The 25,749-nt window shown below is 48.6% G+C and overlaps 1 protein-coding gene across 1 annotated transcript in view; it reads right to left on the bottom strand.

The window, feature by feature from the left end:
• Window positions 1–9,379: 9,379 nt before the first annotated feature.
• LOC140904223 (uncharacterized) overlaps window positions 9,380–25,749 on the bottom strand; it is a 71,350-nt gene continuing 54,980 nt past the window's right edge. The window contains exons 3-4 of the mRNA XM_078850914.1: window positions 12,785–12,928; window positions 9,380–12,451 (exon numbers count right to left, since the gene is read on the bottom strand). Of these exons, the coding sequence (XP_078707040.1) occupies window positions 10,989–12,451; window positions 12,785–12,928 (1,607 nt within the window). The 3' untranslated portion in view covers window positions 9,380–10,988. The remainder of the gene's footprint in view (window positions 12,452–12,784; window positions 12,929–25,749) is intronic.

The following is a 25,749-nucleotide window of genomic DNA, read 5'->3' as shown; positions in this document are numbered from 1 at the left end:
CTAGAGAGAGGGACGCCCTCCTGGCTGACGTAGCGGGGGACCTCCAGGCACGAGCTGCTGGACCTTGAGGCCATGTGCCGCCTAGGGGCCTGGGATGGGAGGGGTCTCCTGGGCCATCAGGGACCAGTTCCCTGCCAGCTCATTCCAGTCTCAAACTGATCAAACTCCCTCTTGGAACGCGTTAGGTGGTTGTCCTCTACCCCGAGTGGGAGGCTGCTCTGAAAGCTCCCTCCTCTGAGGGTTAGACACCTTCTCCAGCCCCTCAGCGGGCCCCCCATCGCTGAGCCGTCCCTAAGTAGTGTTAGTCTGGCTAGTAGGATCATAGAAGATCAGGGTTGGAAGGGACCCCAGGAGGTATCTAGTCCAACCCCCTGCTCAAAGCAGGACCGATCCCCGACCAAATCATCCCAGCCAGGGCTTTGTCAAGCCTGGCCTTAAAAATATCTAAGGAAGGAGATTCCACCACCTCCCTAGGGAACGCATTCCAGTGTTTCACCACCCTCCTAGGGAAAAAGTTTTTCCTAATATCCAACCTAAACCTCCCCCACTGCAACTTGAGACCATCACTCCTCGTTCTGTCATCTGCCACCACTGAGACCAGCCGAGCTCCATCCTCTTTGGAACCCCCTCTCAAGTAGTTGAAAGCAGCTATCAACCCCCCCCTCATTCTTCTCTTCTGCAGACTAAACAATCCCAGTTCCCTCAGCCTCTCCTCGTAAGTCATGTGTTCCAGTCCCCTCATCATTTTTGTTGCTCTCCGCTGGACACTTTCCAATTTTTCCACATCCTTCTTGTCGTGTGGGGCCCAAAACTGGACACAGTACTCCAGATGAGGCCTCCCCAATGTCAAATAGAGGGGGACGATCACGCTCCTCGATCTGCTGGCAATGCCCCTACTTATGCATCCCAATATGCCGCTGGGATGCTGTGCCAAACCGACTGTCACTGGAGACATGCTCCACCGACTCCAGTCAGCATTCGAGGGGCTCCTTGGCGGTCTAAAGCGGAGAAGAGAAGCAGGGCAGTGGTTTTTCCTCTGTATACGACGCTGGTGAGATCAGTACTGGAATCCTGCGTCCAGTGGGAAATCACGGAGGCGTGGTGGGACTTCAACTCCCCAGACATCCGTTGGGAAAACAACACAGCGGGGCCCAGATTATCCAATAAGTTCTTGGGACACATTGGAACCAATTTTTTAGTTCAGAAGGTGGAGACAGCTACCGGGGAGAGGCTGGTCTAGCTCGGATTTTGACGAATAGGGAGGAACTGGTGGAGAATTTGAAAATGGAAGGCAGCGTGGGTGGACATGATCATGACATTGTCGAGTTCACGAGTCTAAGGAATGGTAGGAAGGAGAACAGGACAATAAAGACAGTGGATTTCAAGAAGGCAGACGTTCGCAAACTCAGGGAATTGATTGGTAAGATCCCAAGGGAGGCAAGTCTAAGGGAAAACAGTTCAAGAGAGTTGGCAGCTCTTCAGAAAGACACTGTTATGGGCACAAGAACAAACTGTCCCACTGCGTAAGTAACGCAAGAGACACCCTGGCTTCACCAGGAGATCTTCAATGATCTGAAACTCCAAAAAAGAGTCCCACGCAAAGTGGAAACTAGGCCAAATGACAAAGGATGAATATAAATGAGCGATTCAACTGTCTGTTACAGGAGACAGGGGAGTTCACACCTCTCTGAGCAGCTGTTTCAGGCTGTCTGCAGACTCAGGAAGGCAACATCGTCTCCGTGTCCATTTTTTTTTTTGGGGGGGGGGTTCTTTTTAACCAGGAGGGCTAGAAACTTAATTTCAAAATAAAAATGGAAAGCTGAGCTCCCAGCACCCTGGAGAGGGAGCGAGAGAAGAGACAGTCGGGAGAGGGGGGGGGAGGAGTGTCCCAGGCTGGGGAGACACCATTGGCGTCTCTGGCGTTTGGGGCATTTCAGACACTGGGGTTCACGTTCAGAGAGCAGCTGCCGCCCCCCCAGGAATCCCTGCTGGGATGTCGCCATCGGGGGAAGTTCCTGCCAGGCACTTTACAGGAAGAAAATATTTCTCTGCCTTGAGAGTGAAATTCCCACTAGGGCTGAGAGCCCCGCAAGCCCCCTGACCCCATTAAACCCGTTCACCTGGGGTGGCGAGGGGCCTTAGGCCAGGCTCGGGGCCTCGGCATGGCAGGGAGGGGACGTCACCCTCCAGCCCAAATGTAGCAAGACATTGGCAGGGCATTTACTGTGTGACCTTACTCAGGGCTCTGCCCCGCCCTGTGCCTCAGTTTCCCCCTTTGTCCCATAGGGAGAATGCCCCTGTCCCCGCTTTGTAAAGTGCTTTGGGGTCTGGGGCTGAGACGCTCCTACAGGAACGCTGCGTATGGTCATGGCCAGGACAGTCGGCAGACGCCCGCATCCCTTCTCTGGACCAAGGCTCTCTCTAGCTCTTCCGGCCGGGACAGTAGCCGCAACTCCTGCTCCGCCAGAAACCCTCGCAGCTCCCGCCACTCCCAGACCATCTCCTGCCTCTCGGCTGCCGTCCGGCTCTGCAGCCACAGGGAGAGGGCGGGTGGGAACCGGGGGAGACCCATAAATGCCCCTCCCGGCGGGTGGGAGAGTTATTTCCCAGAGCGCGGGATCTCTTGCGCTGGGGGATGGGAAGGTTATTTACCCCAGCAAGGGGGGACGGATCAGGGCAGGGGTGAGCTGTACATCGCTCATGGGGGGGGACTGTTCTCCCCAAAACCTCGTCCGATTGCTCTGGGCCAAACTTTCCATCTCTGCAGCCCGCATTTCCTCCCCATTCCCCCAGGTGCGGGAAAGGCTCCCCGGTCACTGTGACACGCAGACAGCCCGTGGGCAGGGGCTCTGGGCTCACACAGACTGACCCGCTCCTGCCCAGCACCATGCCACTTCCTACGGGCACCATGCCACTTCCTGCTCCTCTTGTGTCCTGGCAATGGGCACAGAGCGGCTCCATTATCCCCCCCTTCACCGCCCAGGGGGCATGGGCGTTTGCGCAGAGGGCAGGCAGAGCTGGAAAGGCCCCCGGGGGCAACGTGTGTCACCTCCCCCTCCCGTGGGAAGCAGACGCCAGCTTTATGAAAGGGACTAGGGGAGATTAGAAAGACAACGCCAAGCCAGGTGCCCTCCCCTGAGCGAGAGCTGGGGCTAAAAGCCAGGATTCCTTCCCTTTGCTTCCCCGTCAGACGTCATTTTTCTGCAGGGGCCACGACTTGTGAGCACGCGCGGTGACGTGGAATTCCCCCAGGAGTAGTGATGTGGGTTTCTATATATTTCCCGACGGCTGTTTGGTCAGCCAGTTGGGTATTCGTTTAGTTTGACAGGAGGTAGCTCAGATTTATTGGAGACTTGGAGACAAATGACTATTTGCGAATGTCATTATTTCTTTCTCTAGTTTTGCTTTTCCCCCCACCCTTCCATGATGACATGGAGAAAGTTCAAAGAGAACTCTCCAATTGACTGGACATGCTAACAAAGAAACAGCCGTGATTTGAACTCTCCACTCGGTAAATTTACCCTAACCAAGGCCAAGGATTTGGAAAGAACAGGGGTAAAAAGAGTACAAACCCAGTTCTTGGTTTTCACCCCAGCAAAGGAAGCTATGGTGACCAATGAACGATGGTTTGTTCAACTCCACTTCCTTCTCCAGTGTCACGGATTACACTTCCAAAGGATGCCATGGTTAAACTGAGAACCATCATCCTTCACTCTTTGGATCCAAAGTTTCTTCAGGAAATGAGAAAGAGAAGGAGTCTTTCAGGGGACACTCCTTCCCCATGGATCCCAAACTGGCTGCCTGATTGGGTAACAAGGGCTTTCCTGCTGTTGAAATGATGGCAACTCGGTAAGGGAATGCATGTGTCAGGCTCCAGTTTCAGACTGCAGGATGCACCAAGGTTGAGTCCAGATTCTATGGTTTTGTGTCCGCTCAGACGTGTGGATGTTTCACACCCCCGATCAATGTAGATATAGAATCATAGAATATCAGGGTTGGAAGGGACCCCAGAAGGTCATCTAGTCCAACCCCCTGCTCGAAGCAGGACCAATCCCCAATTAAATCATCCCAGCCAGGGCTTTGTCAAGCCTGACCTTAAAAACCTCTAAGGAAGGAGATTCCACCACCTCCCTAGGGAACGCATTCCAGTGTTTCACCACCCTCTTAGTGAAAAAGTTTTTCCTAATATCCAATCTAAACCTCCCCCACTGCAACTTGAGACCATTACTCCTCGTTCTGTCATCTGCTACCATTGAGAACAGTCTAGAGCCATCCTCTTTGGAACCCCCTTTCAGATAGTTGAAAGCAGCTATCAAATCCCCCCTCATTCTTCTCTTCTGCAGACTAAACAATCCCAGCTCCCTCAGCCTCTCCTCATAACTCATGTGTTCCAGTCCCCTCATCATTTTTGTTGCCCTTCGCTGGACTCTCTCCAATTTATCCACATCCTTCTTGTAGTGTGGGGCCCAAAACTGGACACAGTACTCCAGATGAGGCCTCACCAATGTCGAATAGAGGGGAACGATCACGTCCCTCGATCTGCTCGCTATGCCCCTACTTATACATCCCAAAATGCCATTGGCCTTCTTGGCAACAAGGGCACACTGCTGACTCATATCCAGCTTCTCGTCCACTGTCACCCCTAGGTCCTTTTCCGCAGAACTGCTGCCGAGCCACTCGGTCCCTAGTCTGTAGCTGTGCATTGGGTTCTTCCGTCCTAAGTGCAGGACCCTGCACTTATCCTTATTGAACCTCATCAGATTTCCTTTGGCCCAATCCTCCAATTTGTCTAGGTCCTTCTGTATCCTATCCCTCCCCTCCAGCGTATCTACCACTCCTCCCAGTTTAGTATCATCCGCATATCCTAGTCAATGTCTTTAGTGTAAACCCGGCTTTGGTTTTCCCTTGTGTTTTATGCATTTACGTCACTTCTCCTCTACCTCCTCTGACTTTGAAAGATTAAGAAGTGTGAAAAGAAGAGAGAGCTGTTTTTCTTCATGATGCAAACGTTCCCACATAGCAGACCCCTTCCACCAACACATGGGGCAGAAGATCCAGAGATATAGGAACTCACGGAAGTGGTTGGGACCTACGTTGGGACAAACCCACAACTTGAGCCAAGGGTTCAGTTGTTGGCAGTGGGGATTAGGAGAAAACGAATATACAAGACAAGCATTTGTGATCTTTGAATATGTTAGTGTTACCAATGAAAATGAAACGATAGGTGAAGTTATTGGTTAACGAGTAAGAGACCAATTATGTGATCATTTGAATTCTACTGGAAAACTGAAAGTTGTCTTGTTTTTGGTTTTGTTAGTCGTACAGGAAATGATGGCTAATCTTGAAAAGTTCATTTGATTTAATTTACCCCCTGTAGCGGAAGGAGTTCTGGTAGAAAACCTCACTCCAAAGGTTGGGGTGGGAGCATGTGTGTGAGAAAGAGAGTATAAGAGAATATTGGCCCAGTATAGATTTTAATTTTTTGTATTTTAAATAGAACTTATTTTGCTTTGCTTCCAAGTCAATTTCTAATAAAAGGAAAACTACTCAATCAGACAAGTTTTTACCCCATTGGACTGTAAGGGTCACTGACTTCCGCACTTCTCTAATTTGCAAAGGAAAGGCATGACATCTGTCACAGGATGTGTCCAGCAGGTAGGAAAGCTACAATCGTCAACCATCAATATCAAGGAAAAGGCTGAAGTCCATTGCCTCTCATGTCAAAAAGCCATCTAACGGCTGGTCTACACTGAAAAGCGACGTGGACATAGCCACAATTCTCAGGGGTGTGAAAAAGCCACTCCCCTGGGAGAAGTAGTTAAACTGACCTGAGCTCCAGGGTAGACAGGGTTAGGTTGTCAGAAGACTACTTCCCGTGTTTGAAGGGTAGACAGAGCCTGAGTCAGAATGATCCCCTATGGGAAGCGAGTCATGACATCAACTCCGATCTTGCCCCATCTCCCTGTATGTGAGAAAGCTACTAGCATGGAGGGCTGGGCCAGCTGTCCGATCGCCTGCTTCCTCAGATGTAGCTACAGCTCTTCGTACCCATCCATATTAAGACCGAGAGAAACGGAGAGTTCCAACCATTGTCATTTTAGTAGCTTATTGTTCCTTTCTCTGTTTTTTGTTTTTAATAACTCGGAGATGCCCTGGCCTTTCTATTATAGCATGCTGGGACAGCCCTGTGCTCGTGTGACAGAAGCTCACCAGTGCCAACTGGCAAAGGGGTCGCTCTTCTTCACAAGCAACTCCTGTCTCGGACCTGACAATCTCACCACACCTCATACACTGCTTTCCCAGTATTTATCCAGGAAGCGTAGCAGTGAGATCTCTACTGAGAGCTTGTAAATTATGGATACTCCTAATCACTGTGAGAGGTGTTGTACGAGTCATATTTAAGGAATAACGTAACAGTATGGAAAATTATGCCCATATGGCCTTGAAATGAAGGTGGGTCACCCCAACCATAGGTCTCGGTGATGACGACCCATTCAAGTGGGAGGGAATTGTCACCCCTCCCTTGCTAGCCAATTATACGATATATTACTCAACTGTCAACCTTTGCACAAACCTAGAAAAGCCAACGGAAAACTATCAAAGAAAAACTAGAGACATCAAAACTCTGTGGAAGTGAAAAGGACACTATGACAACGAGGAGATGGTCCTTTCTGTGAATAAAGACAAAAGACGGATTCAGTCTATAACAGGGTGGAGAAAACCAGCCTGGGAGCATTCACCAAGGAGATCCCTGACGAGCCCTGGTGCCCCATGAAAGACAAGGCCCTGGCTTCTAGGGACTAGCAATGGCTGGAATGAAGTGTGAGGTGAAAATCTACTTTATTAGCTGGGAAAGGTAAGTATTCATAAGTGTAGATCACATTTTGTGTGTGTGTGTGGGGGGGGGGAGTTGTCTCTAACCACTTGTTTCCATCAATCACATTTGTTTTTGTTTAAATCTCTATCCCTTCTCAAATACATTTCCTTTTGTTTGATAACTGCACTCAAGCGCTGTGTGTCATGCCGAAGCAGTGGCCTACAGTTAAACTGGTAATCTGGGATACACCGTTGCTTCGGGAACAGAGGATCTGGGTTTTCTCTGAATATCCGGTGAGGAGGGGTTGGACACCAGAGGGGGCACATTGAAGGAACTCAGGGGCTAGGGTGGATCTATTGTCAACGGGCAGGGCAGGCGTAGCCCAGAGGATAACTGAGTGGGTGACAGGCTGGGTGAGTTTGGTCGCTAACATCCAGCTGCCAAATCCCTCTTGCTAGTGGCAAATGGCAACCAGGAGACTCACAGCCCTGAGCACCCTGAGAAGGGTCACAACGTGCATCTATGTTGATCCACCTGTCAAATCCACGTAGGAAAAGGACCCACTAGCATAGTTCCCCCAATCCAAATAGCCCTAAAACTCTGCCCTATGAAATCATGGAACATGTACTCTTCCCTCTGTGAAAGCACGTAAAGAATCCAGGCTGTCGGTGATAAATTGCTAACCAAGGGCTGTTATTCTTTTCTCAGGGCTTGTCTACACTTGAAATGCTACAAAGGCACAACTGCAGAACCCCTCCCTTCCCTGTACGTAATCCCCTAGAGGTGGTAGCTTGGTCAACGGGAGACTGCTTCCTTTGGCCTAGTGCGTCTCCACTGGGGATTAGATCAGTTTAACTGTGCTACTAGGGGGTGGATTTCTCACATCCCTGAGTGATTTAGTTGGGGTTGGTCCTGCTTTGAGCAGGGGGTTGGACTAGATGACCTCCTGAGGTCCCTTCCAACCCTGAGATTCTATGATAGTTAAGCCAAATTCATTTTCTAGTGTAGACCTGGCCGCATTAAAGCCTCAGTGAAGGGTTTATCTGTGTTGTAGGGGGATGCCGCAGGATTTAGCCACACAAGGGTGAAAGCTAAGGAGGAAGGTTGACTTCTCTTTGAGGCTGTAGCTTAAATATGGACGATCATTTGGTTTCAGCGTTGAACTATTCAACCAGCTCCGTGTGGATTGCTCTGCCTAGATGAAGTTTTGGGGTTGGGGATTATGATGAAATGGCTAGACGACGCTTTGGATTCCTGTTGTAGGATTGATAAGGTTTTAGTATCTGCCATATGAATGGGAAGATTTGACTAAATTGATTACTTGAATCCAATTCAGTATCATTACGCACACATTAATTTACTGAGTTGGCCGTAACTTCATGGGTGTGTGTTCAACCCGTAGTTAATTTAGTGGGGTTTTAGCAGTTCAGCCTTCCTGACGTGTGTTCTTGGTTTTATTTGTGTCCTAGTTGAATGAAATGTCTCACAGGGATATGAAGTCATCTTTCCTGACGCAGCACGGGCTAGACCCATACAGGATGTGGATGGAGATCAGATGGTCCAGCTCAGAGCCTAATCATCTACCTCTAAATTCGCCCTTTAGTCAGGGCCCGCCTTAGGGATAATGGCGCCCTGGGCAAACTTGCACTGGTGTGTGTGTTGGGGAGACTGTGTGAAGGAGTGTGTGTGTCCGTCCGAGTGAGTGCGCTGTCTCTTTAAGAAAGCACTCAGGGTCAGGAACCTGAACCAGGCTTGTTCAGACACCAGCAATGCACACAGCTGGCTTGTGCCCCCCGTCAGCTGGCTCTCGGCAGCTCAGCTGGGAATCCAAACCCTGCGCACCGTGCCCCCTTGGGTGGGCCGCCCTGGGTGGGGGGCCCCTACAGCCCACCCCAAAGGCCGGCCCTGCCTTTGGTTCCCACAAGGCAGCAGCTGCGGGGGAAGCTCCCACTGGACCGTGGGCACCTCCGAGCATGGCGGAGAAAGAAGGAAATAGGAGCCACGAGTCTCTGTGACAGAGCATTTGAGCCTGTTAACAGAGCCTGTTAATGGAGCAGTGGCGGCTTCAGGCTCCCCCGCCCCGTGGCGATTTCCAGGAACGAGATTTGGGGGGATTTCAACTGCAAGAAGGAAAATCTCTCCTCCTCCTGCCTAGCCTCGTTGGTCTCCTTTTCCCTTCTTGTTCCTTCCCCCTCACCCTCTCTTCTTTGCAGGTGGGAAGATGCAGAAACAAGACCTAGTCTGTCCGAGACACAGGGTCTGTACCCAACAGCGTGGGGGGGTGAGAGCGTGGGCTGTAGGTCACTCTTAAATATTGATAATAAGTGTGTGTGTGTTAGGATGGAAACAACGGAGAACTGACAGTGGGGCTATCAGATTTCCCCACAGATTAGTAGGACTCCCTCCAGCCCACTTTCACCCATCTCTTGGAGGAACAAGTAGGAATTGCCTTTGGGAAGATCCCACTTGTAATAACTCAGGTGTGTTGGGATTTTTCTCCAAGACCTTTTCCATGCGGTTGCCAAGAAATTAGCTCAAATCCAGGCTTGGCCCTGAGGGGTTTTTTTACTATTATTTTTAATTTTTACGGGCATACGGCAAAACGGCACTGAGGTGGCCAGGCTATTTTTCTACAGCTATTTCATTTCCAACACTGCTTCCATTTCATGCACATTTGCGGCACCTACAAACAGTCAGTTCATTCACAGCCCCGCTTCTGTTTCCGCCACATCTGTCTGATAAAGGGCAGCATTTCCCATATCATAGGATCATCTAGGAGACCTTTGCTGTAGGGCCCGAGTTACAAATCCTTTGGGAACCAAATACACGGGCATTTGGCATAGCTCCACGACACTTACGGTGGAGCTCTCTCCTCAGATCATCGGAGACAATATTGTCAAGTGAAAGTCCAGAGCAGGTGATAACTGATGATTCAGAACCAGGAGAAGAGATTCTCCCATCACATTGTCCTCTGATCCATTCAAACCTGCTTCACTCAGCACAGTCTCAATACTGAGTTATGTTATTTACAACATTTTTAGCGTCCTCATCCTGGAGGAAAAAACAGCCAATCTTCCCCCAAGTGGCTTTGCCAATAGATGGAAATGGATTTTCAGTTCCAAGTGATCGCAGTGTTTACAATCCATTTGAAGTCCCCTTCCAGGTCTTGGACACTTTCATCTCCAGCCATAGTGACTCTGATATAGGATTAAAGAAGTCAAAGCATCCTCTCCAAGCACAGACAGCTGAGAACACTGCACCACACGACACTTTGAGAGGTGGAGGGATAGAATGTGAAGAAGATAAATTCTGCGTGGCTCAAAAAGGAGGTAACCGTTCTGGGACGATGGGGAAGGAGGGAATCTCTCTGAGTCACCCCATTGCCTTCCAGTGTCACCAAGGCTGAAATGACATTTTTTTCCCTTGCCACTGCTCCTCTTCATTTAAAATACATTTAAATATAATGAGGAAGAAAGGTCCACACAATAACTGCTCTTCAGCACAACCCAGAGCAACGTGAGAACAACTGAGAATGAAACAATCTGTATCATTCATGACCCTAACAATTACTCTGCAATAGGAGGAACAGTACAAATGTGATGCTCCTTGTTTCCTGGAAGAAGGGACACACTCCCATTACTCATGGGACAATGGAGTGGATAGAAAGGTCCATCAGGTCCACACCGTGACAGGACAAATGGCAAAAAGCAAAAACGGGCCACTCCCCTGGACAAACTGAGGGATAACGGTGCTACAAATAATGCAAGCAGCCTTAACGGTTACTACGGTGGGAATTAGCAAAACGGTTAAATTTTTGTCACGGGTATTTTTAGGAAGTCACAGACAGGACATGGGCAATAAACAAAAATTCATGGAAGCCTGTGACCCGTCCTTGCCTTTCACTAAAAATACCCTGGCGGTGGGGAATAGCAATTGGAGCCCCGTGGGGAGGGGGATGACTGTTAGCGGCAGCTCTTGCTCTGGTGGCTGACTTATCTCGGCCACTACTCTGGCCCTGGGGACTTACCACTGGCACCAGGATGATGGTGGTTCCTACTCTGGCCCCAGGAGCTGACAGCTGCTGAAACGGAGGTCCATTCAAGCCACAGAATCCATGACCCCTGTGACAGAATTGGATACTTAACCATTAAAAACAAGAGGGTTGATATCTCTAGAAGTTTTTATGGTGTTTAGCTCCCTTGCAAATTTTCTGATGTTTAAGAAGGGCTGAGTGATCGGTCAAACTTTTCCCACACTCACAGCGTTCGTATGGTGTCTCTGCCGTGTGGATTCTCTGATGTGTAGAAAGTTGAGAGCTCTGCGTGAAGCTTTTCCCGCACTCACTGCATTCGTAGGGCCTCTCCCCTGTGTGGATTCGCTGATGTGCAATGAGGTTTGAGCTCTGAGTGAAGCTTTTCCCGCACTCACCGCATGCGTAGGGTTTCTCCCCTGTGTGGATTCTCTGATGCGTAATAAGAGCTGAGTTGTCAGTGAAGCGTTTCCCGCACTCACAGCATTCGTAGGGCTTTTCCTTTGTGTGGATTCTCTGATGCGCAATAAGATTTGAGCTCCGAGTGAAGCTTTTCCCGCACTCGCCGCATGCGTAGGGTTTCTCATCTGCGTGGATTCTCTGATGTGCAATGAGGTTTGAGTTCTGAGTGAAGGTTTTCCCGCACTCGCCGCATTCATAGGGTCTCTCGCCCGTGTGGATTCTCTGATGTGTAGTAAGGTCTGAGCTCCGAGTGAAGCTTTTCCCGCATTCGCCGCATACGTAGGGCCTCTCTCCCGTGTGGATTCTCTGGTGTTGAAGAAAGGCGGAGCTGTCACTGAAGTTTGTCCCACACTCACAGCATTCATAGGGTCTCTCCCCTGTGTGGATTCTATGATGGGTAATAAGGGCTGAGCAGACACTGAAGGCTTTCCCGCACTCACAGCATTCATAGGGCTTCTCCCCTGTGTGGATTCTTTGATGGGTAATAAGGGCTGAGCAGACACTGAAGGCTTTCCCGCACTCACAGCATTCATAGGGCTTCTCCCCTGTGTGGACTCTCTGATGCGTGGTAAGTTCTGAGCTGTGGGTAAATCTTTTCCCACACTCACCGCATTCATAGGGTTTCTCACCAGTGTGGAGTCTCTGATGTACAAGAAGGTTTGAGTTGTGAGTGAATCTTTTCCCGCACTCACTGCATTTGTAGGGTTTCTCACCTGTGTGGATCCGCTGATGTCTAATGAGGTTTGAGTTCTGAGTGAAGGTTTTCCCGCACTCACTGCATTCATAGGGTTTCTCACCTGTATGAATTCTCTGATGTTTAACAAGGGCTGAGCAGCAACTAAAGGTTTTCCCGCACTCGGTGCACGTATTTTTCCTCTTTCCCCTGAGGATTTCCTGCTGGGCTGTGGTTTCCTTGAGGTGCTTCTGAGTTCCCCGACAGTAAATGAATTTATCCAATTTCTCCCCTGGCTGGTTTCCCTGCTGTCTCTCCGGTCTGTGCTGAATCTCACAGGCTGTTCCCTGCTCGTGACTCCTGGACACATTCCCTTTCGATTTTTGCGATAATGCTCCATGTGATTCCACTTGCTCCGCATCTTCCTGCTGAGAATTCTGCTGCTTAGTCTCACGTAGCATCACGTCGCCTGCCGTGATAGAGACAGAAACCTCAAACAGGCATGGAAAAGGGAAGACCAAACCAAAACAAGTGCTGGAGAGAGGTGGAATAAAAATCAGGAATTGAACTCCCCCAAACTCTTCCCCCAAATGGGAGAGAGGAGATGATTAATTCAGCACTCACATCCCATCCAAATTCTCAGTGGGAAGGGAGGAAGCTAATGCCAGGGATCAGCTAAAATCTGTAGGAAGCCATGAGCTATCTCTGCACTGAGGATGCCACATCTGCTGGGCACAATCCTGAACTATGAAGCTCCCAAGGTCCTTGTAGGGTATCCCAGATGTTTATTTCAGCCACTTACAGATTCTGAGTTGGTTTAATGGGCCTTTGCCTGTGCAGGGACCTCTCAGGATCTCTCTTTCCTCTGAACACTGGAGGTCTGGGAGCCATGGTTCTTCCCTCTGTTCCAGCTGGGAGATCACATCAAGTCTGGAGACTGGAAACCCTGCTCAGATGAAAGAAAACAAATGAGATTGGGGAAATTCATAAGACTTTGTCATAAAAAATTGTCTATTAACTAAAAGAAGGTTGAGGGGAGATATGATTGCTCTCTATAAATGTATCAGAGGGATAAATACCGGAGAGGGAGAGGAATTATTTCAACTCAGTACCAATGTGGACACGAGAACAAATGGATATAAACTGGTCATTGGGAAATTTAGACTTGAAATTAGACAAAGGTTTCTAACCATCAGAGGAGTGAAGTTTTGGAATAGCCTTCCAAGGGAAGCAGTGGGGGCAAAAGACCTATCTGGCTTTAAGATTAAACTCGATAAGTTTATGGAGGAGATGGTATGATGGGATAACATGATTTTGGTAATTAATTGATCTTTAAATATTCATGGTAAATAGGCCTAATGGCCTGTGATGGGATGTTAGTTGGGGTGGGATCTGAGTTACCCAGGAAAGAATTTTCTGCAGTATCTGGCTGGTGAATCTTGCCCACATGCTCAGGGTTTAGCTGATAGCCATATTTGGGGTCGGGAAGGAATTTTCCTCCAGGGCAGACTGGAAGAGGCCCTGGAGGTTTTTTGCCTTCCTCTGTAGCATAGGGCAAGGGTCACTTGCTGGAGGATTCTCTGCTCCTTGAAGTCTTTAAACCATGATTTGAAGACTTCAATAGCTCAGACACAGGTGAGAGGTTTTTCGCAGGAGTGGGCAGGTGAGATTCTGCGGTCTGTGTTGTGCAGGAGGTCGGACTAGGTGATCATAATGGTCCCTTCTGATCTATGAATCTATGAACTCCACTTCTTCATAAACCAATAAAATCCCAGGGCCAGCTCCTCAGGTCCTCAAAGGTGAAGAACACTGATGATGAGGGACTGAACTACCCACATATCTGCTGAGAACTCACACAGATAGACACTGTGTGAGTCTGTAAACATATATTCACTATTTTACAAAATTATATTTAGTACAAAGTATGCCTTTTTGAGGTTTCATTTAAAATTCATAATCCACTGAACATTATTGTTGTGTTATAATATGTGTAACAACACTATGTACGTAAATTTATGAGATTTTAATGTATGATATTCATGAAAATATGTTACAGTTCTGGGGAATACCCACAGACCTGTTCCTCAGAGAGCAAGGCTATCACTTGGTTAAATGGCCATTCTCCAGCAGGGGGAAGGTGTGAACAAGAAATTTACTTTCCATTACAGGGGCTGCTTGAAGTTCACATCCAGAACAGACAGCCAGTCATCATGACAGCTAAAAATTGAAGATGTTTCCAGTACAAAGTGGTGAACAAACTTGAGACTCTCTCTGCTCACAAAATCAACAACTCCTGAAGAACTGATCTTGTGGACATAGGGAGTCCTGACTGATAGGAAACCCAGCCTGTCACAAGATATGGTGAGAGAAAGACATTTGCTTTGAATCTGTTTTCGCTTGTTAAGTTAGAAGTTGATTTGCATTGTATCTTTTATTCCTTTTGTAATCAATTTAGAATTTTATGCCTCATTACCCGTTGTCACTTAAAATCTTTTCTTTCGGTAGTTAATAAATGTGTTTTATTGTTTTATCTAACCAGTTCATTTGGATTAAAGTGTGTGGGAAACTATTTGGGATAACAAGGCTGGTAACATGTCAATTTGCACTGATTAAATTAAAGATTTTAGATGAGATTGTAGTGTGCTGGACAGTGCAAGATGCACATTTCTGGGGGAAAGTCTGGCACTTGACAATTTGCTGGTGTTCTCCTGAGGTGTAATTCATGAGTGGCTGACTAGCAGCACTCAGTACTGTGTAGCTGGGAGAGAGTTACATGCTGGAGACGGGGTGTTTACTGGCCAAGAGAGGCTGTTCTCACAGTAAAACAGTGGAAAAGGCACCCAAGGTTGGAGAATTGAGGGGACACAGCTATTCAACAGTCCAAATTGTACCCTGGGTAATGTCACAGATACACATTATGAAAGAGGCTCCTACAAAACAGAGGAAGTAAATCCATGCCCCAGAAATTGAAGACTCCAGACTGAGAGCAAGTCTCCCTGGCACTGCTTCTTGCTGACAGAGAGGTCCAGAGACGATGCGAGAGTCCTGGGGAAGCTGGGAATGGCCAGCATGGGCTGGTGGGGTTCTGTGCAGTAAGGAACAGGAAGGGCAGGGAGATCACTGAATGCAGGATCTCAGCACTATTCGAGGTCAGGAAGGCACATACTGCGGGATTGGTGAATCTAGTGAGTCCACTGCAATGGGAGGGAGTATGAAAATCCCTGGCTGTGGAGAACACTGGGAAATCAGAAGCTATAAATCAGGAGCAAAAGACACTAATTCATCTGGAAAAGCAGAATGTGACAAATAAGGATCAGGCCAGGTGACTTCAGGAATGATGGACCCCAAGATCCAAGGAGCCTGCAGAGAAGAGAGATTGAGGCTACTGCAGATGGGGCTGGGGGAACAAGACTCTCCATCTCCCGAGAAGTGTCTTTACCGACCCAGGCCATTTTCACATGCTTGGTTGCAAGCCAGAGGAGTTGTGTCATCTGTAATGCTGGGTGACTTTCAATGTCCTGTTGCTGGAGCTCCTTTGTCCAGACATGTCCTGCCAGCATTGAAGGATGCACTGTGTGTCTGAGTGATAAGTGACCCTGGACCAGCATCTCTGACTCCAGCAGCCTGCTTGTTATACCCCAGGCACATTCTGGCATCCACCAGCCTTGGATGCCCTGGCAAGAGATAGAGACACTCCCAAACTTGACCGCCAAGGAGGAAGGATGTTTGGTTGAGGCCCCAGCCCAGAAGCCATTACAACCTTTGCCTGCGGGAGCCAAATACCTCGAGACTCAGACCGGAGCCCTGTTGCCTGCAGCTGTCCGGCTGGAGTCAGAGTCCCAGGGAGTTACCTGCGCTGGGGAGCCCAGAGGACTGAAGCTCCAGGAAGCCTGGGAAGAAGTGGCCGAGGGAGGTGGAACGAGTGGTATCTCCCACCCGGGTAAGGTCAGAGTGTTGCGGCTGGATTCCCTGCTGACCCAGTGGTTGTCCACTCCGCCACTGTTAGGGCCCTCGGCTGGGACCCGGTTGAGTCGGGTGGGCCCAGGTCTCCCTATCCCAGCTGCCGCCCCCACTTCGGTGGTGGCCCCGGGATCTGGCCATTAGGCCTCACAGCCCTGCACTCGAGAACCGCTTGATTGTCTTGAGCCATTAGGCCAAGCCGTCCAGAACCTAAGAGCAGCCACTTTACTCTGGCCATTGAGACGCACTGTCTCAAGACCCAGGACTGGTAGACTGTAACCACGGTGTCACCATGGCGACAATCCGCCCCAAAGGGGGATGAGGTGTGTGTACACTGCCACACACGTGCTCTGCAATGTCTAATTTTTCTTGGAGCACTCAGAGGAATAATAAGGTTTCTTTGCGCCTCAGAAGAGACAAATGGCCCAGCTCACCACTTTAACTGGCGTTAGCCACCACTTGAATTCAAAGACAGCACCTCATTTGTTTAGATTAAAACTAAAAGAAGCTTAGTAGCAGAAACATTTAAAGTGAGTTCAGGTAGAAAAGATAGTTTTAGAAATGGTTACAAGCAAGTGAAAATGAAAAATGCTTTCTGGAGACTAGAACTTAACAAAACAGTCTTGGTTCAAGGGAAGAATCTGACCACACTACTTTTCAGCAAGATGGCAGAGCACCCCCAATATCTCCCCCCAAAGTGCTTGGTTCCTTTGATTTCTTAAATGAAAGATAATTTGGGAGTCTTTGCCTCTCTTTTGTATAGTTCAGTGAACCTTTGAAAGGGAGTTTTCTGAAGGTTCCCCTCCAAAGTAAAGGTCATTCAAGCTGTGAGGAAGGAGGCCTGGAGTCTAGTGATGAAGGAAGTTCAATGCTGGTTTCTTCCCCTGCTGGTGTTTGCCAGAATGCAAATTGGTTTGTTCCTGCGATATCCTCCCCTGCCATGATGCTGAGTGGGTATTTCTTCCCCTTGTTAGTTTGATGGGTTTATTTATTGTTTACGTAAATGGCATCCCCATTGTCTCTTAGTGTACCCTGAAAGTGCATGTTATAGAAAAGTGTTTATATGCTATTTTATATAAATGTTGAATAAGTTTGCTCTTATAACTTAGCGTAAGTTACTAGCTTAGTATAAGTGATTAAAGTAGTTGAAGCCTTAGGCCGAGGTCAAGCTGACCTGAGAGGAATGCTGAAGAAGCAGCTGCAAAACCAGTTGGGGCTGCCCGTTATCACTGGAGATAGGGGAGAAATGCAAGAAGAAGAACTAATTGTCTTCAGGAGTGCATCTGGCACCCTTCAACGGACTGTCCACTGTCCAACTGTAAAGGGTATAATTGTTTGCAATTTCCAAAGGGCGGGGTCCCTCTCCTGCGGCACCCAGCACGAGCTGTATTTCTGTTGACTAATAAAGGACGCTTGTATAAATTGGACTCAGAGTTTAGAAGTTTGTGGGATCCTACAGTCGAATCTAACACCTAGATTGGTGAGAGACCGGCTAATTCATTTTCCTTTAACAGTGCCTTCCAGGTGGCAGAACCACCTGCCTTTGTCTAAGGTGGGGGAATTTTCAATCCTGCCTGGCAGACACTCTTTCAGAGCAATAATTCCTAATAAGTCTGCAATTTTGCATGTATCCTGCATACATACACCATGCAATAATATAAACCAACATTATCTCATTAGCTTTCTGTTGATATCTTAGGCTATGTACACACTACAGTTGAGGTCAGTATAAATTATGTCACTCAGGGGTTTGAATAAGCCACCCCCCTCGGTGATGTAAGTGACAGTTTAATGGAGGGATCCGTGAGGGACGCAAGCAGGAAGGGAAGAAGGAGGACTCAAGATGTCACTCAGTTGTGACATCTAGTGCAGGCCTTCCCAGAGGTCTTGTTCGGCCCACCCAGGATGGAAGACTGCAATGAGCCACCACGCGGCCACTATCCCGGGACAGAAGGCCCTCACAAGATGTGGGGAGTTGTCCAGAAAGAGCTGGATGACCACCTCTTCATAAACATTTAAGGGTTATAAAAAGCCAATGCCTAAACAATTAGATTTGAAGATTTTACCTTCTGCCTCCAGCCAGCTCGCAGAACTGGGTTAGATAACCGGGGGAAGGTCTGGGACTCAAAAGATCAAAAGAACTGGAGCAGTATAAAAAGGGATTCCCTCTCAAAAGGGGGGGTGGGTATTTAGGTAATTGTTTGGGGGAAAGACAGAGGGACACAAGGACACTGCTGGGGTGTGAGGAAGTTCTGCCTGCCTAGCTGACCATCAGAGGATGATAAGCTTTAGATGAGACAGGCAGCTATGAAGACTCTTTATATTTAAAATCCTTTGTTCTCTTATTTCCCCCCCTTCAAAATAAAGACAGCTCTGGTTTAGAGGAGGACATTTTGTCAGTGCGCACCACGGACCCCAGACGGCCGAAGGGGTCTGCACTCAGCCTGGCCTGCTGGGTAAGCGCATGGATACCCAGGACGTTGTAGCCCCGGTCTAGTCTAGGAGCAGGATAATTGCAGAATTCCAGTCTCGGAGAGGAAACGGCAGGATGCCTGACACCTGCGGGGAGGAGGGGAGCACTGAAACAGACCAGGAAGGGGACAGGGTGCAGCTAGCCCTCTAACTCATTATGACACCAACTCCCCTTCCACCCACTGTTCTCACCCCTCCCTACCTTCTTGGGCCCCAGGAGCTCCCGCTGGGCTGCAGGGGAAGGCGAGCACGCTTCTGTTCTGACTGCAGCCGAATTAGGGACTTCAGTATCTCTGTCTGGTCCTTCATCAGTTTTATCATCTGCTCCCGTGTAGGAGCAGGATTTTATAATGAGTTTAGTTTATAATGAGTTTATAATTAGTTTAGTGAGAACTAATGTATGATTTGATATCATCCTGCCAGTCACCCCTTTTGAATAGCAGAAAGGAATGACCCTCCGGGACTATGGGAGTCTGTTTCCCATAAGCATTACAAATTGGGCCCTTTTAGTTCTTTGTTTCAAGGTTTAGTTAGTAAGAGACAGGATTCTGTATTGTGTCTATGTTAAGTAGATTAGAGGAATGTTGAAGGCCTGGGCCGCGATTTGAATTGTTTTGGTTATAAAATTTAGCAAGATTTAATTTACAATGTCTTTTCACTTGATATAAAATACTGCTGTTTGTATTCTCAAATGTCTCTGTAAAAGACTGTTTGTGTGAATGAAGAGTGCATGCATCAGAAAAAGATAAGGTGTGAAGGCCATTGTTGGAGCCAGATGGTCAAGGGAGGAGGAGTGAAGAAATTTAACAGACTTATTGACCCCAGAGAACCATCAATGCTCATCCATGACTGAGGGAAGGCAGGTTGACGACCCTGAGGTGGAGGCTGGCATCCCTAAAGACAAGACAATTGATTAAATCAAAAGGACAGGATGGCCCTCTCGGAGGTGCTTTGGAATATTAACATCAGAAGATAACACTGATTAAGGAGTAACCAGTCACAGACTGACACAGCAAAATCCATAGACTTCAACGGAGAAAAAAGACTAGAAGAACAGGGTGCTTTGCCATGGGACTTTGGGTTCGTCTTGCCACTACTCCAGAAGCATCAGATCGTGACTGACTGAGCCCGGCTCCCCTCTGCAACCAATCTGGCTGGCCACTAGATTGATCCAGACTCTGGACTGGTAACTATAAACTTCGACTCGGGGGTCTGTGTGCATGGGGGGTGTGTGTGAGACGGAAAAGCATATACTAACTGCTGTATTCTCAATTAATGCGGCATTTTGCCTTCTCCCCTATAAAAGATCTTGTGTGCTTTGTTTAAGCATAACACCTGGCCCTCTAAGACATGCTCCTGGTCCTTCTTCCTCTCCTGGCTACGTATTTTCAATTTTTAGTTAATTTTCTCTCTCCACGCCCTGTGATCATGATCTGCGGTGTCAGACGATTGGAGCACCTCCCTAAACGTGCCCTCCTTCCTCCGCCTGGTTCGCCTCCTTATCTGACCGAGGTGCTCTGCTTGTGTCTAGGGGATTCCCCTTAATGACGCATCTGCCGAAGCAGAATAAACAAGAAACAAAGGCAATATTGTGAGTGCCCGCACAACACTGAATCATAGTATTTAAATTCACCTCCTTCTCACTCTCCCTTGGCTAGCACACAGCTTGGCGAGTGCCCTCAACATGGTGAGTTTGGCCCAGGGCGGAGGGAAATGCTCAAGATGGGGCAAAGGGTCTAGGTGGTATGGTCAGGGGATCACTGCAACTGCCCAGGGACATTACAGTAAATTCTGCCACCATTTTTCATAGACGGGGTGAGTGAAGCCAATATCTCGCTCCTGAGGGTAGGCAAAGGTGCATCTCTTTAGCTGTGCCATGGAACTAAAAGCAATTTAGACTAAACAGATGGGAAACATTTCTTAAATGTGTGGCTGTAAACAGTTTCTAGAAGAAAGTGGTGGGCACCCTAATGTAACTTAAAGTGAAATTGTTCAGAGTATTTTAACCATATTTTTCGAACAATCCTGCACTGGCAGGAATAGACCAGGGCACACAGTGATCTTAACTGATCACTCTCATACAAATCAGAAATGAGAGGAAGAACACTGAACCTCTTGAATCTAGTGAAGGGGATATTTCCATGGCAATTAAAGTTTGGTATGTAGTATAATCCAGGAAATGAAGTTAAACCACAAACTGTCGGTTGTGTCCTTAACCTTTCGGGAAAGTGGAAAAGTTGACAGCTCAGCAGCTTTAGTTAAGGGCTGTATTGTTGACCTTGACTGGGAATTGCCTGGCTTTGTCATTTTCATGTAATGTTGTTTAAATATAGATTTCGGTGTTTAGTTCATTTTAAATCATGGAAACATCAAATGTGATACACTAAGGGGGGAGAGATAGCTCAGTGGTTTGCGCATTGGCCTGCTAAACCCAGGATTGTGAGTTCAATCCTTGAGGGGGCCATTTAGGGATCTGGGGCAAAAAGTGGGGATTGGTCCTGCTTTGAGCAGGGGGTTGGGCTCGATGACCTCCTGAGGTCCCTTCCCACCCTGAGATTCTATGATCTTCCTACATGCGTGTGGCTTCAGACCAGGTCCTTGTGCTGGTTGGTCCCTGAAGAAGTGATCCCCAATGGGTGTGGCAAAGTTTCCTACAGTGGGGGAAGAAAGAAAAGAGCCCTGCCAAGGAACCTTTGGCACAAGATTGGTGGGTACCTCCAGGAAAGTTTCCTAGAGATCTCTCTGGAGGATTCCCGGGAAAACAAACTTCCGCAGGGCCCCTACTGCGTAACTGCACAGCGGAAGGCGAAGCAGATGCAAACACAGCTAGTCTTGTACATTCCTATTCCCTTCACCCACAAAGGACAGCTCTACCTCATGTAACCGAGCAGTTTCAACTCAAAATGAGCATTTACCAGAGCTTCCCCTCTCCTGCATCATGGGCGCCAGAGCTGGAGTGCTGGGACCGGCTTGAGGCTACCAGAGTCAAGAAGAGCTCCTGACTCGCCACGCTACTGGACGACCCTGTCGCCTGTCCCATCTCATCCTCCAGCTCCACTTCTTCGGCCTCAGGGTTAAGTCTGCTGGCCACTGTCTCCGGCTCCCCCCCGTCCCGCTGAAGTATCCATGGTGGAGACGGCATCCAGCTCTTTGTAGAAGTGGCAGGTCTTCGGCGCAGCACCCGAGCGATGGTTTGCCTCCCTTGCTTTCTGGGACGCCTGTCTCAGACCCTTGGTCTTCCCACGGCACTGATGCACGTCTGGTTCGTGGGCTTTCTCCAACGTGCCACGAGAAATCTGCCCGTAAGTATCGAAGTTCCTACGGCTGGAGCGGAGCTGGGATTGCACAGCTTCCTCTCCCCACAGATCCAACAGCTCTGTCCTGCTCCAGGCAGGAGAGCGTTTTCTGCCATGGTCAGCTGGGAAGATGCAATGTGAGCCCTCCTTGCTGAGCAAACAGGAAGTGGAATTTCAAAAATTCCCGGGTCTTTAAAGGGGGACAGGCTAGTTTACCTGGCTGCAGGGCACAATCTGGAGGCCACTTACCGCGACACAACCAAGCACAGTGTCCACACCAGCACTGTGGATCTAACTTTGTCGCAAAAAGCTCTACGCCTCTCGTCAAGGGGGATTTTATTTTGTCGGTGTAGCTGGAGCGTGAAATCGGAGGGAGGAGTATTGTAGTGTGTCGACAAAACCCTGTCGTGAAGACGAGGCCTAAGCCAAGAGACAGACGGGAACGGACAGGCAGAAGCGGGAGGTGTCCCAGTTTGTATATGGAGCCAAATGCTCATGAAGAGATTGTGAAATCTTCAAGAGAGGAAATTTACACGAAATAACAAACAGCAGGATCCTGATTATGAGTGAAGATAATGGAATGTCAGGGTACATTTGGGGGGTACAGAAGAACACCCTGCATCCTCCAGCGTGGAGGCAAGCTGACAGCATCATTTGTCTCATGAGCAGAAGATCAGAGCCAAGCCTGGCTCTAAAATGCTGGAAGGACGTTGCTTGAGCATTGCTGTAGAAGGTATGAAAGCATCTAGTCCTGTAAAGTCTAGGTTCTAGAAAGCGTGTTCTGATTTTACCTGATGTGTAACTATTTTTTCCCCCAGTACTTCTCCTTGCTATCACTTCAATCTCTAGACTCCCTTAAATAAACTTTTACTGGTTTTCACTCTACACACATCTAGGTGCTGTGTGTTAAGCGGCACGGTGATGGGATGTATAACTAGTAAGCTGCAATAGCTGTGAATCTGTAAGTGTCCAGTGGAACGGGGGCTGGCTTCTCCAGGGAGATGCTCAGCGGTAACAAGAAGGGTTTCTACAGGTATGTTCACAACAAGAAAAAGGTCAGGGAAAGTGTGGGACCCTTGCTGAATGGGGGAGGCAACCTAGTGACAGACGAGGTGGAAAAAGCTGAAGGACTCAATGCTTTTTTGGCTCGGGTCTTCACAGACAAGGTCAGCTCCCAGACTGCTGCACTGGGCAGCATGGTATGGGGAGGAGGTGAGCAGCTCTGAGTGGTGAAAGCACAGGTTAAGGACTATTTAGAAAAGCTGGACATGCACAAGCCCATGGGTCCAGATCTAATGCATCTGAGGATGCTGAAGGAATTGGTGGATGTGATTGCAGAGCCATTGGCCATTATCTTTCAAAACTTGTGGTGATCGCGGGGAGGACCCAGATGATTGGAAAAAGGCTAATGTAGTGCTCATCTTTAAAATAGGGAAGAAGGAGACTCTGGGGAACTACAGACTGGTCAGCCTCACCTCTGTTCCTGGAAAAATCATGGAGCAGGTCCTCAAGGAATCCATTTTGAAGCACTTGGAGGAGAGGAAAGTGATCAGGAACAGTCAACATGGATTCACCAAGGACAACTCATGCCTGACCAACCTGATTGCCTTCTATAATGAGATAACTGGCTCTGTGGATATGGACATGATACACCTTGACTTTAGCAAAGCTTTTGACACGGTCTCCCACATTATTCTTGCCAGCAAGTTAAAGAAGTATGGGCTGGATGAATAGACTATAAAGTGGATAGAAAGCTGGCTAGATCGTCGGGCTCAACAGGTAGTGATCAACTGCTCGATGTCTAGTTGGCAGCTGGTATCAAGCGGAGTCCCCCAGGGGCTGTCCTGGGGCCGGTTTTGTTCAACCTCTTCATTAATGATATGGATGATGGGATGGATTGCACCCTCAGCAAGTTCATGGATGACACTAAGCTTGGGGGAGAGGTAGATGTGTTGGAGGGGAGGGATAGGGTCCAGAGTGACCTAGACAAATTGGAGCATTGAGCCAAAAGAAATCTGATGAGGTTCAACAAGGACAGATGAGGTTCACTTAGGACGGAAGAATCCCAGGCACCGCTACAGACTAGGGACCGAATGGCTTGGCAGCAGTTCTGCGGAAAAGGACCTGGGGATTACAGTGGACGAGAAGCTGGATATGAGTCAACAGTGTGCCCTTGTTGCCAAGAAGGCCAAGGGCATTCTGGGCTGCATTAGTAGGAGCATGGCCAGCAGATCGAGGGAAGTGATTATTCCCCTCTATTTGGCATTGGTGAGGCCAGACCTGGAGTACTGCATTCAGTTTTGGGTCCCCCGCTACAGAAAGGATGTGGACAAACTGGAGAGAGTCCAATGGAGGGCAATGAAAATGATTAGGGGACTGGGGCACATGACGTATGAGAGGCTGAGGGAACTGGGGTTATTTAGTCTGTGGAAGAGAAGAATGAGGGGGGATTTGATAGCTGCTTTCAACTTCCTGAAGGGGGCTTCCAAAGAGGATGGAGCTCGGCTGGTCTCAGGGGTGGCAGATGACAGAACAAGGAGTAATGGTCTCACGTTGCAGTGGGGGAGGTTTAGGTTGGATATTAGGAAACACTATTTCACGAGGAGGGTGGGGGTGACGCACTGGAATGCGTTACCTAGGGAGGTGGTGGAATCTCCATCCATAGAAGTTTTTAAGGCCCGGCTTGACAAAGCCCTGGCTGGGATGATTTTGTTGGGGTTGGTCCTTCTTTGAGCAGGGGGTTGGACTAGATGACCTCCTGAGGTCTCTTCCAACCCTGATATTCTATGATTCGATGAGTGTGTCTATCGCTTCCCTGTTGAGAATATTTTGAAGTGCTGTAAAATCCACAGGCACACTGATAAGGTGTGCTCTTCAAAGTTTGGCCAGGATAGCTCTGTCGCTTAGGGCTGTACAAAAATCACACTCCCTACCCCATTCAACATAACAATGTCGGCAAAAGATTCAATATAGACACAGTTATGGTGGCAAAAAATCCATTACAAAAAATGAAGGAAACTAAATACCCATAAACTATTTTACTGCAGAGTTAAGGTTGCCCAGAGCTGTCTCCTGCCTTTCACCATATGGACAGTGGCTAAACCTAAACCTTTGCAAACCAGAAAATGAAAAGTAAATGTACACGCTACCCCTGCATTGCCCCTTAACTCTGCTTCCATCCCCAACCCTGCAGCTGGTAAGAGCCACTGGGAATGGTTCTGTCAGGTTGGTGCAATGGTTAGCGAACTACCCCAGGAATGGGAGAATTCTCCATCTCTTGAAGTCTTCATGTCGAGACTTCCTTTCTGGAAGATGATTTAGCCAAACACAAGGTGTTCAGCTGTGACCAGATGAAATTCTACAGTCTGTGTGATACAGGAGATCAGAGTAGATAACCTAATCATCCCTTCTGGCCTTACAAATTCATGGATCTATAATAGATACGAGGAAGGACTAAGAACATGCCATTGCATTGTGTTCTCCAGACGGGAATCCCAGCATTTATCCACATCCCCTCCGGCTGTGTGCACTGGGTCAGGTGTAGCCGTAATCGGACGGTGGAGGGAGTACTTGGAGCAGCTTGGCAGAGCTGTGACTAGTATGCAGAGAGGTGCGTGTGACCCCTGAGGGACCGAGCCTGCCCCATTTCAGTGCTCAGTGTTGTAGGTTGTGTCAGTGAAGGTGCACAAGGGGGAGTTCCTGCCCTGAGGATTGCCAGCACCCTGGTGGGATACACGCTAGTGGTCTCCAGGGCTTAGTGAGGGGCAAGTGAAGGCAACGACTCAGAAGGAAACCTCATGGTGAGGGTAAGGGAGTGGGATCACTTTGCAAGTCGGAGCTGGTCTGGGTGGAGCAGGCTCGGTGTTTGAGAGAGGGGCAGGGGTTGGAAGCTTCTGTTTGTTATGCTGGACCCAACCCCCCGTTTTACCTGAGCAAACAGGAGAAATCTGACACCGTGCTGTAGTTCTCCTGTGCTCTGTTCCCAGGGTGTTGTGTAGTGAGCAGGGCAGAGGGCTGGTGTGTGTGTCATTCGCATGTC

This window comes from Lepidochelys kempii, chromosome 28 (assembly GCF_965140285.1).
Source record: "Lepidochelys kempii isolate rLepKem1 chromosome 28, rLepKem1.hap1, whole genome shotgun sequence".
Lineage (NCBI taxonomy): Eukaryota > Metazoa > Chordata > Testudines > Cheloniidae > Lepidochelys > Lepidochelys kempii.
The sequence above is the reverse complement of the archived record's forward strand: the minus strand, read 5'-3'. Positions and strand labels throughout refer to the sequence as shown.